The following is a 16,294-nucleotide window of genomic DNA, read 5'->3' as shown; positions in this document are numbered from 1 at the left end:
ACCACATCCCCCAGCACCCGCGGTGCCCCGAGACTGTTTCCGCGCCCCCCAGCACACCCGCACCCCCTTCCCAAGTTTTAGTCAGGGTAGGTATTTTAGTAAAAGTCATGGACAGGTCACGGGCCCATGAATTTTTGTTTACAGCCTTTGATCTGTCCATGACTTTTACTAAAAACACCTGAGACTAAAGCGTAGCCTTGGTTATTGTTAAATTTGAACATTACATAAAAGTCAGGTTTTTTTATGTCTCTTGACTGTTTACAAACATCTTTCACAAATTTAAATGGACAATCACTAAGGTTAGAGGAGACACAAACAGCTGAAAGAAAAAGGCATTTTATACAAGTGGAGAGAAGTTACCCATAGAGTTAAAGAGGAGTAAATATGGTGGGCTTTAGGATCTGCTTTTCATAGATTATAAAGTTAATATTGCATCATTCAAACGCCTTGATCAATAATTAACTTTTCATGTTTGAGTCCTCTCTGCTCTATCCTATTTATTGGAAGTTTATTTCTTTTTATAAAGCAAAAGAAAGAAGAAATATAAGCAATCAAAAAAACAACAGCAACAACAAAAACCCTAAGTGACCTGCCAAGAAATTGCCAAAGTTCCACCAACTTTAGCAATACCTGTAAAATGCCTGATTCATGTCAACAAATAGCCAGATTAAGAGGGGCATTTGGCAAGTTAACTCAATATTCCGTTATAGGCTTCCCAAAATGCCCAAACCTACTGATCACCGGTTTACATTCTGATAGGACACCCAAGAGTGCACTGTGTAGATTACACCACAATTATGGAAATTCAATCAGATTAAAGGAAGACTAAAACGAACGATCCAAGGGTGCCACTATATCTACTTAAATCTAGGCAAAAACTGAAACCAGGTGCTTAGACATAATGAACGCTCCATCTTCTATCAGACATAGCATTTTGAGGCAGGTCTGAGGGCGGGGGGAATTGTCTTTCTTCCGTATACATTTTCTCTGTATCCGCAAAAGTAGCTGATTTATGACCATCATTGTGCACCAAAAGTTTGGGTAGTGTTTGCAAGATTTTTATGGGATAGATGGCAATTTAACAGACACAGTTCACATAAAAAAATGCAGGCATTGCTAATCTATATTGCCAAAAATGAATGTAAGTAATCTATCCAAATCAATCATGGCTTTTTGGGGCAACACCTCAAATTATTCTCATTAGAAAATTTAATTATATACTTACGGCAAGGTGTATTTGGATTGCTTGCAAGTTGTGGAAACGCCAGGATAACAGACATCTCTGGTTGATCATTTTGTTTTGGTTCCTCTTCAACAGGTTGGTCAGCCCAAACTACTGTTTTTGGTCTCTGAATCAGCTGTTCAACCTCCTTGAAGTTAGCCTCAATGACAGCATTTGCCAGCCCTGCTTCTTTTAAGGTGATGTACTGTTTTCTTAGAACTGGAAGCAAAGCATTTAGTACTCTACAAACAAACAAACAAAAAAACCCAAAGATAATTTTAAATATCTTTAAATGAAAGTTTTAGTCTAGTCAACAGTAACCTAGCTATGAACTACCACTATTAGAATATAAAAACTACTATTGGCTGAGCACCTGCAAGTTTTTTGCCTTCCACTGCAAACTGGGACCCGGGTCACTTGCAGGTTTAAACTAGAGAGTGGATCCGCAAGGTTCTGTGGCCTGCAATATGCACCAGGTCAGATTAGATCATGACTTTGGTTCCTTCTGGCCTTAAAGTCTATTGTTGATTTAGTAGCCTTATTGTTTGATTCAATTTGAAAGAAGCGTAATCAACTTCTGAAAAGTACTAAAACCCCATGCAGAAATCACTGCTAATTTTGGTGGTGTTCTCTTCCCTGAGCTTTTAAATATGATGTATATGAAAATTCTTTATCATCCTAGTAATACACCAAAAAAAAAAAAAAAAAAAAAAAAAGAAAGAAAAATAATAGCACAGAAGTATGGTTGATATATTTTGATAATATTAGAGAGTTCTGACATTTATTTTTCAATTATATATCTCTTCAGATAACCAACATAGACTTTTCTTCAATTCAATTATTTTTCAATCAGGCATCAAAGTGGTGGTTTTCACTTTTTATACAGCATCCAAAATGTGGGCCAGAGTTCCAGTTTCAGTTTTGCAGGTTTGTGTGGCTTATTCAGCACTTGTGTTGTTTGCAGTAATGGCATTTAACACGGATAGTTGATTTTAAAAAATCTGCTCAAAACATCTAACTTTCTTGAATTCCATTAGCTGTATAACAGCTTCTGTGTAACAAAATTAGACTTCGCTCATCATTAAATGCCATTTAAGTCTAAGGGTATGTCAACATAGCAAAAGCTGTGCACTGGCTAGCCTACCTTAACTAGCTTGAATCCAGCTAGCATGGGTAACAATAGCAGTGGAGACAGCGTGGCGTAGGCAGTATGAGCCTGGCACGAGTCCTGGTTACATACTCTACTCGATAGCCTGTGGCTATTGTTACCTGAGATAGCTGGAGTCAAGCTAGTTCAGGTAGGTTAGCCTCTGTCGATGTACCTTAAGGCACGGGGAGATTATAAACATCACTCTTATTGTTTGGTATACATATGAAAATTATATCAGCATCCTTTATAAAGTCTATGGGTAGCATTGCAGTCTGTGCCTGCGCTCCACTGGACGAGGCAGAGTGGGACACAGAGCACCAAAGTTTTATGCAGGGTAACTTCTGGAATGCATACACTCTGCAGGGCAGCAATAGGGACTGTATGAATTGTAAATGAATATAAGAATGGCCATACGAGATCAGACCAAAAGGTCCATCTAGCCCAGTATCCTGTCTTCTGATAGTGGCCAATGCCAGGTGTTTCAGGGGAAATGAACATAACACAATCAAGTGATCCATCCTCTGTTGCCCATTCCCAACTTCTGGCAAACAGAGGCTAGGGACACCATCCCTGCCCATCTTGGCTAATAGTCATTGATGGACCTATGCATCAATGAATGAAAATATCTTGCCCTCACACTCCATCCCTTTGTTAAAAGTTTTGTGCTACTTGGAAGCAACTTTACCTTAAACTTGGTCTTAATATGGAATATCCTTTACTCAGCTGCTGTTTGCTATTCATTCACTTTTTGTTGCCAATAAAAGGAAGCATACTACAACATACGAAATTTGACAACAAAGAAAGAAAAAAATCCAGCAACTCTGGTACTTAAATGCTAATGAAATAAAAAGCCATATTTTAAACAACTCTCTTTTGGAAGTATACTAGTAATTCAGTGATAACACAACAGAAATGTCAGTAATATTCAGTTCTTTAAAAGCTCCATACGTTTGCAATACCAGAGAGATTTACAAATAAGAAAATGTTTTCAAAATAGCTTGGAAGCAACATGATCTCTGAGAAGTTTGACAATTGCAGCTGAAAATAATCTTATTTCTTGCAGATCAGCCTACGTGTTATTAGGAAGAGACAGGTATTAGTACAGTAACTCCTCACTTAACGTCCTCCTGCTTAACGTTGTTTCAAAGTTACGTTCCTGCTCAATTAGGGAACATGTTCGTTTAAAACTGTGCAATGCTTCCTTATGTTGTTTGGCTACCTGCTCTGTACACTGCATGTAAGATTTTGTGGAAGAGCAGCGACTTTACAAGGAAGCATTGCACAAGTTCCTCTTCTCCGCCTCCTCCCCCTCCCTCCCAGCGCTTCCCCCACCGCCAAACAGCTGTTTGGCGGCGCTTAGGACTTTCTGGGAGGGAGGGGAAGGAGCGAGGAAGTGTCACGTCTCCACTCCTCCCCCTCCCTCCCAGAAAGTCGTAAACCTGCCAAACCACTGTTTGGCGGCTCTTAGGACTTTCTGGGGGGTGGGGAAGGAGCGGGGATGCGGTGTGCTCTGGGGAAGAGGTGGGCCTGGAGTGGAGCGAGGACAGGAAGAGGCGGGCCTGGAGCATCCCCCAGCAAAGTCAGTGCCTGTTCTTCTCCAGGTAAGCTGCCACTGCTGCTGCGAAGGTGCTTCCTAGTGTCCTTGTCTACAGCGGGCTGTGCCTGTGTGGGGTAAGCTGGGGCACTTCCCAACCACAGTACCGTACAGTATATAATACCTTTTATCTGCCCCCCCAAAATTTCCTTGGAACCTAACCCCCGCATTTACATTAAATCTTATGGGAAAATTGGATTAGTTTACTTAAAGTTGCATTTTTCAGGAACATAACTACAATGTTAAGTGAGGATTTACTATAATGGGCTATTTGATCATTAGAAACATAGATAGCTTTATATGTTGTCAAGGTTCCTCCCCCACTCTGAACTCTAGGGTACAGATGTGGGGACCTGCATGAAAAACCTCCTAAGCTTATCTTTACCAGCTTAGGTCAAAACTTCCCCAAGGTACAAAATTTTACGCCCGTTATCCTTGGACTGGCCGCTACCACCACCAAACTAATACTGGTTACTGGGGAAGAGCTGTTTGGACGCGTCCTTCCCCCCAAAATACTTCCCAAAACCTTGCACCCCACTTCCTGGACAAGGTTTGGTAAAAAGCCTCACCAATTTGCATAGGTGACCACAGACCCAAACCCTTGGATCTGAAAACAATGAAAAAGCATTCAGTGTTTTACAAGAAGACTTTTAATAAAAAATAGAAGTAAATAGAAATAAAGAAATCCCCCCTGTAAAATCAGGATGGTAGATATCTTACAGGGTAATTAGATTCAAAACATAGAGAACCCCTCTAGGCAAAACCTTAAGTTACAAAAAAGATACACAGACAGAAATAGTTATTCTATTCAGCACAATTCTTTTCTCAGCCATTTAAAGAAATCATAATCTAACACATACCTAGCTAGATTACTTACTAAAAGTTCTAAGACTCCATTCCTGGTCTATCCCGGGTCAAGACGACTACAGACAGACACAGACCCTTTGTTTCTCTCCCTCCTCCCAGCTTTTGAAAGTATCTTGTCTCCCCATTGGTCATTTTGGTCAGGTGCCAGCGAGGTTACCTTTAGCTTCTTAACCCTTTACAGGTGAGAGGAGCTTTCCCCTGGCCAGGAGGGATTTCAAAGGGGTTTACCCTTCCCTTTATATTTATGACATATGTGATGACCGGGAGAACCGCAGGGTGACTTGCCTGCCTGTTGCAAAGGTTGCGGATCTCTTGAGACATCTAGATAGGTTTATGTGTAGTGCTGGGGAGGAGCTGGTGGTTGTGGTTCATGTAGGTACCAACGACACAGGGAAGGATAGGGGAGAGATCCTGGAGGCCCAAATTTAGGCTGCTAGGTAAGAGACTGAAGTCCAGGCCCTCTATGGTAGCATTCTCTGAAAGCTTCCAGTTCCACACACAGGGCCAGTGTCATAAATATAAAGGGAAGGGTAAACCCCTTTAAAATCCCTCCTGGCCAGAGGAAAAATCCTCTCACCTGTAAAGGGTTAAGAAGCTAAAGGTAACCTCGCTGGCACCTGACCAAAATGACCAATGAGGAGACAAGATACTTTCAAAAGCTGGGAGGAGGGAGAGAAACAAACGATCTGTGTCTGTCGGCACGCTGCTTTTGCCGGGGATAGAACAGGAATGGAGTCTTAGAACTTTTAGTAAGTAATCTAGCTAGGTATGTGTTAGATTATGATTTCTTTAAATGGCTGAGAAAATAACTGTGCTGAATAGAATGTCTATTTCTGTCTGTGTGTCTTTTTTGTAACTTAAGGTTTTGCCTAGAGGGGTTCTCTATGTTTTGAATCTAATTACCCTGTAAGGTATCTACTATCCTGATTTTACAGAGGTGATTCCTTTACTTCTATCTACTTCTATTTCTATTAAAAGTCTTCTTGTAAGAAAACTGAATGCTTTTTCATTGTTCTCAGATCCAAGGGTTTGGGTCTGTGGTCACCTATGCAAATTGGTGAGGATTTTTACCAAACCTTTCCCAGGAAGTGGGGTGCAAGGGTTGGGAAGATTTTGGGGGGAAAGACGTGTCCAAACTACGTTTCCCAGTAAACCCAGTTAGAGTTTGGTGGTGGCAGTGGATATTCCAAGGACAAAGGATAAAATTAATTTGTACCTTGGGGAAGTTTTAACCTAAGCTGGTAAAAGTAAGCTTAGGAGGTTTTCATGCAGGTCCCCACACCTGTACCCTAGAGTTCAGAGTCGGGGAGGAACCTTGACAGCCAGTTAGACAGGCAGAACTGCAGGGTCTCAATGCGTGGATGAGACAATGGTGAAGGGAGAAGGGGTTTAGATGTATTAGGAACTGGGGAAACTTTTGGGAAAGGGGGAGCCTACACAGGAAGGATGGGCTCCACCTAAACCAAAATGGAACCAGATTGCTGTTGTTTAAAATTAAAAAGGTTGCAGAGCAGTTTTTAAACTGAGGTCTGGGGGAAAGCAGACAGGGGCGGAGGAGCGTGTGGCTTGGACATCCCTTAGGGGAGGATCTATAAATGGAGATTCCCTATGTCCTAATAAGGAGGAGAGGATGGAAGATGATAAAATACAGGTTGGATCTGATGAGAAACAGTCAAAAGAAAAAAAGGTCCCATTCAATTACATCATGTAATGGCAGACAGTTAAAAAGTGACAAGTTTTTGAAGTGCTTATATACCAATTCTAGAAGTCTAAATAATAAGATGGGCAAACTAGAGTACCTCATATTAAATGAGGATATTGATATAATAGGCATCACAGAAACTTGGTGGAATGAGGATAATCAATGGGACACAGTAATACCAGGGTGCAAAATATATCGGAAGGACAGAACAGGTCGTGCTAGTGGGGTAGTGGCACTAATGTGAAAGAAAGCGTAGAATCAAATGAAGTAAAAATCTTAAATGAACCAAACTGTATCATAGACTCTCTATGGATAGTAATTCCATGCTTGAATAATAAGAATGTATTATAAGAAGAAGAATATATAAGGGATATATTACAGACCACCTGACCAGGATGGTGATAGTGACTGTGAAATGCTCAAGAGATTAGAGAAGCTATTAAAATAAAAAAAACAATAATAATGGGGGATTTCAACTATCCCCATATTGACTGTGTACATATCACTTCAGGAATGGATGCAGAGATAAACTTTCTTGACACCTTAAATGTCTGCTTCTTGGAGCAGTTAGTCCTGGAACCCACAAGAGGAGAGGCAATTCCTGATTTAGTCCTAAGTGGAACATAGGATCAGGTCCAAGAGGTGAATAAAGCCAGACCGCTTGGTAATAGCGACAATAATATTAAATTCAACATCCCTGTGGTGTGGAAAACACCACAGTGGCCCAACACTGTAGCATTTAATTTCAGAAAGGGGAACTACACAAAAATGCGGAGGTTAGTTAAACAGATATTAAAAGTACAACACCAAAAGTAAAATCCCTGCAAGCTGCATGGAAACTTTTAAAAGACACCATAATAGAGGGTCAACTTAAATGTATACCCCAAATTAAATAACATAGTAAGAGAACCAAAAAAGAGCCACTATGGCTAAACAACGAAGTAAAAGAAGCAGTGAGAAGCAAAAAGTGGAAGTTAAATCCTAATGAGGAAAATAGAAAGGAGCATAAACTCTGGCAAATGAAGTGTAAAAATATAATTAGGATGGCCAAAAAAGAATTTTAAGACCAGCTAGCCAAACACTCAAAAAGTAATAGCAATTTTTTTTTAAAGTTTTTTTTAAATCAGAAGCAGGAAGCCTGCTAAACAACTAGTGGGGCCACTGGACAATCGAGATGCTAAAGAAGTACTAAAGGATGATAAGCCATTGCGGAGAAACTAAATGAATTCTTTGCATTGGTCTTCAGAGTTGAGGATGTGAAGGAGATTCCCAAACCTGAGACATTCTTTTTAGGTGAGAAATCTGACAAACTGTCCCAGATTGAGGTGTCATTAGATGAGGTTTTGGAACAAATTGATGAACTAAACAGTAATAAGTCATCAGGACCAGATGGTATTCACCCAAGAATTTTGAAGGAATTCAAATGTGAAATTGCAGAACTGCTAACTGTCATCTGTAACCTATCATTTAAATCAGCTTCTGTACCAATTGACTCGAGGATAGCTAATGTAACACCAATTTTTAAAAAGGGCTCCAGAGGTGACCCCTGCAATTATGGGCCGGTAAGCCTGACTTCAGTACCGGGCAAATTGATTGAAACTATAGTAAAGAACAAAATTGTCACACACATAGATGAACATAATTTGTTGGGGAATAGTCAACATGGTTTTTGTAAAGAGAAATCATGCCTCACCAATCTATTAGAATTCTCTGAGGGGGGTCAACAAGCATGTGGACAAGGGGTAATCCAGTGGATATAGTGTACTTAGATTTTCAGAAAGCCTTTGATAAGATCCCTCACCAAGGCTCTTAAGCAAAGTAAGCAGTCATGGGATAAGAGGCAATCCTCTCATGGATTGGCAACTGGTTAAAAGATAGGAAACAAAGGGTAGGAATAAATGGTCAGTTTTCAGAATGGAGAGAGGTAAATAGTGGTGTCCCCCAAGGGTCTCTACTGGGCCCAGTCCTATTCAACATATTCATAAATGATCTGAAAAAACAGGTAAACAGTGAGGTGGCAAAATTTGCAGATGATACAAAACTACTCAAGATAGTTAAGTCCCAGGCAGACTGCGGGGAGCAACACAAGGATCTCTCAAAACTGGAAGACTGGCCAACAAAATGTCAGATGAAATTAAATGTTGATAAACGCAAAGTAACGCACATTGGAAAACATAATCCTAACTATACATATAAAATTATGGGGTCTAAATGAGCTGTTACCACTCAAGAAAGATCTTGGAGTCATTGTGGATAGTTTCCTGAAAACACCTACTCAACGTGCAGCAGCAATCAAAAAAGTGAACAGGATGTTGGGAATCATTAAGAAAGGGATAGATCATAAGGGAGAAAATATCATATTGCCTCTATATAAATCAATGGTATGCCCACATCTTGAATACTGCATGCAGATATGGTTGCCCCATCTCAAAAAAGATATATTGAAATTGGAAAAGGGCAACAAAAATGGTTAGGGTTATGGAACAGCTGCTGTATGAGGAGAGATTAATAAGACTGGGACTTTTTAGCTAGGAAAAGAGATGACTAAGGGGGCGGGATATGATAGAGATAGGGATATAAAATCATGACTGGCGTGGAGAAAGTAAATAAGGAAGTGTTATTGACTCCTTCCCATAACACAAGAACTAAGGGCCACCAAATGAACTGAATAGGCAGCAGATTTAAAACAAACAAAAGGAAGTATTTTTTCCACATAATGCACAGTCAACCTGTTCTGATCATTCCCGCGGGCATTGGCTATTGTCGGAAGACAGGATACTGGGCTAGATGGACCTTTGGTCTGACCCAGTATGGCCGTTCTTACGCTGTTCACCTTTTATTACAGGAGAAATCTTATCTTGAAGGGATACTGGGAGGTGGAGGGAATTTTCAACGTTTTGTTGAACATTGCAAGAATACTATGCTAATGATGTTTTCCATTATATAGGGGAATATATTTTTTGTTTCAGTATCTATAACAGTTTAGAGAAAAGGTTGGAAAATTATGCTGCCATTGTCACCTGAAACTGACTGAAATGTGTACATTTATTATACATGTAACAAGCTTTGAAGAGGAACACAGGTCAAGCACGATATACAAACACATACTTACTTTTCTGTTTGCTTATGTTGCTGCTCTTGAAGTGATACTAGAGACATCATGTGCTCAATCTGCATTTTCAGATCCTTGACCTCTAGCTTTAAATGGTAGCAGTGAAGATCTTTATGGAGCACCTTGAGAAATAAGTTACATAAAAAATATTATTTCAATTTCAGAGCGATACACACAAATTCAGTCTCAAAAAGATTTTAAGAGATTAGCCTGCAATACCTTGAAAAGTAGTTCTGCAATTCACCTACAACTTTTAATTTAATAAATCTTACAGAAGAAATAAAATTTAATTTACGTTAGCATTTCACTGCTATGTCTAACTATTGTCCTATAGTTTTCCATTCACAAACAGATTTGTGTGCTGGATGTAGTTAAGAGTACATATACATACAATAGCATATATCTTGTGTATATCAGAAATCATTCTAGTTTTTTTTTTATTCATGGAGTTTAAGGCCAGAAGGGACCACCAGATCATCTATTCTGACATCCTGTAGATCACAGGCCACCAACACCACCCAACACCTGAACACTAAATCCAAAACGAAAATTATACCAAAATAGTACAGCCCACAGGGGACGAAACTATTATGTGTCTCAGGCAGAGAATAGAAGGACTAAGGTGCACCAATGCCTGAGACCCTTGCAATGGCAGGGAAGTAACTGATATGCACCCAGATAATCCTGGCAAGCGACCCACACTCCATGGTGCAAATGAAGGTGAACCCTCTGCCCCTTCTCCGCCCCCAGGTCACCAATCTGACCTGGGGGAAAATTTACTCCTGAACCCATATGTGGTGATCAGTTAGACCCTGAGCATGTCAACAAGAACCAGCCAGTCAAGCACATAAGAGAGAGAGAGAGAGAGAGAGAATGATCAGTGACACCTCATATCACTGGTCCACCCCATCCAGGGTCCCATCTCTAGCTATGGACATTTCTGATGATTCAGGGAAAGGAGACCAGATAAAACTCTTCCTCTGTATCATGATGCCTCCCAACTTTGTATCATGAGCAAATTTCAGTAGCACACTCCCACCTTTTTGTCAAGGTCATTAACAAAAATATTAAATATGATTAGTCATAAGACTGATTCTTAAGGAATGCCACTAGTAACCTCCCTCCAATCCAATAGTTCACCTTTCAGCACAACCTGTTAGCCGGTTCCTTTTCCGCCCTAAAATTCGTGTTCTAATCACCATCTTCTTTAGTTACTAATAATTTCCCATATTGCACCATGTCAAATGCTTTACTGAAGTCCATGTATATAAGATGTTATGTACACACACATACATACACCCATACACATACACACACACATACATATATATCTATGTATGTATAGATAATTCCCTTATCTAAAAAAATCAGTTATTTTCTCAAAGAAGGAAATCAGGTTAGTCTGGCATAATCTACTTTTGGTAAACCCATGTTGCATTACATTCCTGTTACGATCTACCTCCATGAATTTAATTATTCTTTCCTTCAAAATATGTTCCAAAATCTTGCACACTACTGAGGTGAGATTAGCAAGTTTGTAATTGCCAAGATCACACTATCACCCTTTTCTAAAATATAGGTATGGTACGACATTAGCTGTTCAGTCACGTGGTACTGCCCCTGAATAGATAGATACATTAAAAATCTTTGCTTCTGGACTAGCAATCTCATGTGCCAGTTCTTTCAGCATTGTGGGAGGGAAATTGTCCCATTCCCCCAGCAGTAACATTTGGGATGAAAATTATAGCTATACCTAACATAAGTTTCATCCTTGTTCATGAATTTGAAGAGAAAGGGCTTATAATAAAAATCCTACACTCTAGTTTCAGTGACTCCTATGCTGATCACCAAGCCTGGAACTCCCTCCCTACACCAGTGTGCCAATACCTTCTTTTAAATACTTTAAAACTCATTTCTGAGTGTCCAATAAATCCTAACCCATGCCAGTAAAAATGTAGTATCACACTATTTTTACAAACTATGTTCTGTTCAGTCTTTTAAATGCCATCAGTGTGCTTACCACTGTACATAGTTAAATATTTTCATGAATGAGAAATAATTGCATTAAAACAATGCAATACATTCAGACGGGGCAGAAGAACTGCTGTATTTGTGCAAGGAAGACTAAACCAGTTGACACTGCTCTAATCAGCACTGGAGGAGTCTTCCATAACTAAAAAAATTCCAGGAAAAAATTTGTTCCCAACTATTATAAGCATGTTTGAGTACAATGTCTGAAATCTACCTTTGAAAGGAAAGTCCTTTTACCTGTGGAATATGGCCATCTTGTCCCAGGAGGCGCATTTCATTTTCAACACGATGCAGCCAATTAGTATTCTCCTCAAAGTGTTTCATCTCCTCTTCTTTCTTCTTCTGCACATGCAAACGACGAGTTTTAAGCATTGCGAGCCTATGATCCCGTTTACAAGTGGCCTGAAATACAACATATTAAATAATTTAATGGGAAACTACCCTGTAACGTTCATTGAGTTCTGTTATGAAAAAGACTTTGCAGGCTTCCATAATTGGGTAGATAAAGTCAAAACAATTTACACAGTCATTGATCTATGTAATATTTGTAAAGTAGCACACTCTTCCTAAGTGCACTACTGAAGTTGATTAAGTTGTTTTATATATTCTCACTCATAGTTCTTTTTCTCTGAAGTCTTTTCAATAGGACTTTTGAGATTATAGTAAATTGTTTAATACTCTTACAAAAATTGCATGTTTTAAAAAATTATTTAAAAGCCATAATGGTCAAACTATAGAATAGACAAGTTACACATACTTATATTATTCTTACAGGTAGCACTGTCTAGTTACTAGTAAACAAAGAATGAAGAAAAGAGCCAGGAATTCTTGAGTTCTAATCCTTGCTCCCCTAATGACAGCATGACTACATGTAGGGCTTGTCTTCACTACGAGCTAAATCAGCGCTACTGCAATTGATGCAGAGGCATCAATTTAGCGGGTCTGGTGAAAATGCAATAAGTCAATGAGAGAGCGCTCTCCCATTGACTTCAGTACTCCATCTCCCTGAGAGGTGGAAACTAAGTGGGCGGGAAAGCATCTACCACCGACACAGCACGGTGTAGACACCGCTGTAAATCGATCTAAGCTACGTCAACTTAAATTACATAACTTAATGAGTGTAACCTAGATCGACTTACCTCGTTAGTGTAGACAAGGCTGTAGGTATATAAGAAAGGAGCAGAAGGACAAAACCAAGAAAGTTTCAACTCGAATTCCTCAAACACTATCACTATTCTAAAAGTGGTGGAGGGGAGTGACCCATATGGTCACCAATGGTCACTGGAGAAACAGTCAGAAATAAATAGGATGAAATTCAATAAGGACAAATCCAAAGTACTCCACTTAGGAAGGAACAATCAACTGGAAATGACTATCCAGGAAGGAGCACTGCAGAAAGGGATCCGGGGGTCATAGTGGATGACAAGCTGAATACGAGTCAACAGTGTAACACTGTTGCAAAAAAAGGTAGGGCTGTCAAGTGATTAAAAAAATTTATCGCGATTAATCGTGCTCTTAAACAATAAAATACCATTTATTTAAATATTTTTGGATGTTTTTTACATTTTCAATATATTGATTTCAATTACAACACAGAATACAAAGTGTCCAATGCCTCACTTTATATTTATTTTGAATACAGATAGTTGCACTGTAAAAAACACGAACCACCAAAAAAGAAAATCAACCTTCTGCTGGTGACATCCGACTCAGATGACGAAAATGAACATGTGTCGGTCCGCTCTGCTTTGGATTGTTATCGAGCAGAACCCATCATCAACATGGATGCATGTCCTCTGGAATGGTGGTTGAGGCATAGAGGGACATATGAATCTTTAGTGCATCTGGCATGTAAATATCTTGTGATGCCGGCTACAAAAGTACTATGCAAATGCCTGTTCTCATTTCCAGGTGATATTGTAAACAAGAAGTGGGCAGCATTATCTCCTACAAACTGTAACCAAACTTGTTTGTCTGTGTGCTTGGTTAAACAAGAAGTAGGACTGAGCTGACTTGTAGGCTCTAAAATTTTAGATTGTTTTTGAGTGCAGTTATGTAACCAAAACACAAAACAAAAACAAACAAGCAAGTAAGCAAGCAAGCAAAAAACAAACTACATTTGTAAGTTACACTTTCATGATAAATAGTTTGCACTACAGTACTTGTATGAGGTGAATTGAAAAATACTATTTCTTTTATCATTTTTACAGTGTAAATATTTGTAATCAAAAATAATATAAAGTGAGCACTGTACACTTTGTATTCCGTGTTGTAGCAGAAGTCAATGTATTTGAAAATGTAGAAAAACATCCAAAAATATTTAATAAATTTCCATTGGTATTCTATTGTTTAATAGTGCGATTAATCACAATTTTTTTGAGTTAATCGTGTGAGTTAACTGTGATTAATCGATAGCCCTAAAAAAAAAGCAAATGTCATTCTGGGATGTATTAGCAAGACACAAGAAGTAATTCTTCTTCTCTACTCTATGCTGGTAAGGTCTCAACTGGAGTACTGTGCCTAGTCCTGGGCTCCACATTTCAACAAAGATGTGGACAAATTGGAGAAAGTCCAGAGGAGAGCAACAAAAATGATCCAAGGTCTAGAAAACATGACCTATGAGGGAAGATTGAAAAACATGAGTTTGATTAGTCAGGAGAAGAGAAGATGGAGAGGGGACATAACAGTTTTCAAGTACATAAAAGGTTGTTACAAGTAGGAGGGAGAAAAAGTGTTCTCCTTAAGTTCTGAGGATAGGACAAGAAGCAATGGGCTTAAGTTGCAGCAAGGGCGGTTTAGGTTGGACTTTAGGAAAAAACTTCCTATCTGTAAGGAAGCACTGAAATAAATTGCCTAGGGAGGTTGTGAAATCTCCATCACAGGAGGTTTTTAAGAGCAGATTAGACAACCATGCGTCAGGGATGGTCTAGATCAGGGGTTGCCAACCAGAGCCTGAGAAGGAGCCAGAATTTACCAATGTACGTTGCCAAAGAGTCACAGTAATACGTTAGCAGCCCCCACCATCAGCTCCCACCCACCCCCGCTCCCAGGGCCTCCTGCCCACCAGCAGCCCCTCTGATCAGAGCGTATCCCTTCCTCCCCGCACCTCCCAATCAGCTGTTTTGTGGCATGCAGGAGTCTCAGTGGTAGGGGAGCGAGAGCATGGCAGGCTCAGGGGAGAGAAAAGGTGGAGTGGGGGCAGGGCCAGGGGTTGAGCAGTGAGCACCCCCCAGCACATTGGAAAGTCAGCACCTGTAGCTCCAGCCCCAGAGTCGGTGCCTATACAAGGAGCCACATATTAAGTTCTGAAGAGCCTCATGTGGCTCCGGAGTCACAGGTTGTCCACCCCGGTCTAGATAATACTTAGTCTTGCCTTGAGTGTAAGGGACTGAACTAGAGGATCTCTCAAGGTCCTTTCCAGTCCTATGATTCAATAAGGAGAGGACTATCAAGCAGCAGCAGCAAATGAGGCCCAGAGCAGAGCTGAGGCCCAGACTTGAAGGTATTAGTTATGGAGGCTGAAGACTGGGGCTTTAAGGGGCAGTATGCATGAGCCAAACAAAGAGGCAGCCCCATGTAAAGTGAACATGGCAAAAGGTCAGTAGTAGCCCAAGATTGGTTCACAGAATGCAGTACTCAGGACCCCAAACAAATTAACAACCCCAAACAAATTAACATTGATTTCACAAATGCTAGTTAAGGTAATCTTCATTCTCTGTTTTCACTTTCTCATTCTCTCAGCAATTCTTCTTTTGGACTGAGACTTTCCATGTTTTCAGCCCACAGTTTGGTTCCTACCTCCTGCCAGGATGGGGTCTACCTGAGCCTAGCATGGAGGTGGGGAAGGTTTGCATGGCACTCAACACTGCACAAACTCAGCAGCTGGATACAACAACAAAGAGAAAACATAAAACAAATTTTTCATAAATGAAAAAAGTCCTTTAAAAATAAGTGATTAAAAAAAACAAAAAAAACCTTTGTTAACACAGAGTTAAGGTTGCCTGGTGCTACCTCATGCCCATCTAGAAGAGAGAGTCCTCAAATTTGTGAAAACCAGGAAATACAGAATTAAGGTAAATGCCCACACAATCTTAATTCTGCTCCCCCTGAAGCTGGCAATAGGCATTGGAATTATCCTCATACACTCCAGCTGCATGCACTATGTTAGGTGTAGCTGTTTTGAAGAGTGAAGGAATAAATTGGAGCAGCTTGAATGAGCTGTGATTTTGATCTGAGCAGGCCTGGGTCTGAGTGCACCCCAGGTGTGTAAGCAAAGGAAAGAGGTACATATGTAGCTTGAGGTTCCAGTCTACATCTGGCCTGTGTTATACTGGAGATCAGATGATCATAATAATCCCTTCTGGCCATGGAATATATGGATCATCTCAGTGCAGAAATGTAAGACTGTGTCAGTAGCAGGGCACTGGGGCCTTCTTGCCATTGGTACTGTCAGCAGTGAGGTGGAATATGAGAGCAGTCTCTGGATTTAATGATGGGCAGGGGAAATATAGGTTTAGGTGGTATCTTGTGTTCAAGTGCGAAAGGGTGGTAAAAGAGTATGAAATGGTTGTTAAATTTTCCAAGTGTGGTATTCTGTCATGGGAGTAAGCTCTCTG

The 16,294-nt window shown here is 40.1% G+C and overlaps 1 protein-coding gene across 1 annotated transcript in view; it reads right to left on the bottom strand.

The window, feature by feature from the left end:
- The window catches only part of KIF18A (kinesin family member 18A), a 107,998-nt gene that overhangs the window by 36,400 nt on the left and 55,304 nt on the right, over positions 1 to 16,294 (bottom strand). The window contains exons 10-12 of the mRNA XM_073350650.1: positions 11,916 to 12,080; positions 9,648 to 9,769; positions 1,226 to 1,464 (exon numbers count right to left, since the gene is read on the bottom strand). Coding sequence (XP_073206751.1) covers positions 1,226 to 1,464; positions 9,648 to 9,769; positions 11,916 to 12,080 — 526 coding nt within the window. The remainder of the gene's footprint in view (positions 1 to 1,225; positions 1,465 to 9,647; positions 9,770 to 11,915; positions 12,081 to 16,294) is intronic.

The sequence above is a fragment of the Lepidochelys kempii genome, chromosome 6 (assembly GCF_965140265.1).
Source record: "Lepidochelys kempii isolate rLepKem1 chromosome 6, rLepKem1.hap2, whole genome shotgun sequence".
Lineage (NCBI taxonomy): Eukaryota > Metazoa > Chordata > Testudines > Cheloniidae > Lepidochelys > Lepidochelys kempii.
The sequence above is the reverse complement of the archived record's forward strand: the minus strand, read 5'-3'. Positions and strand labels throughout refer to the sequence as shown.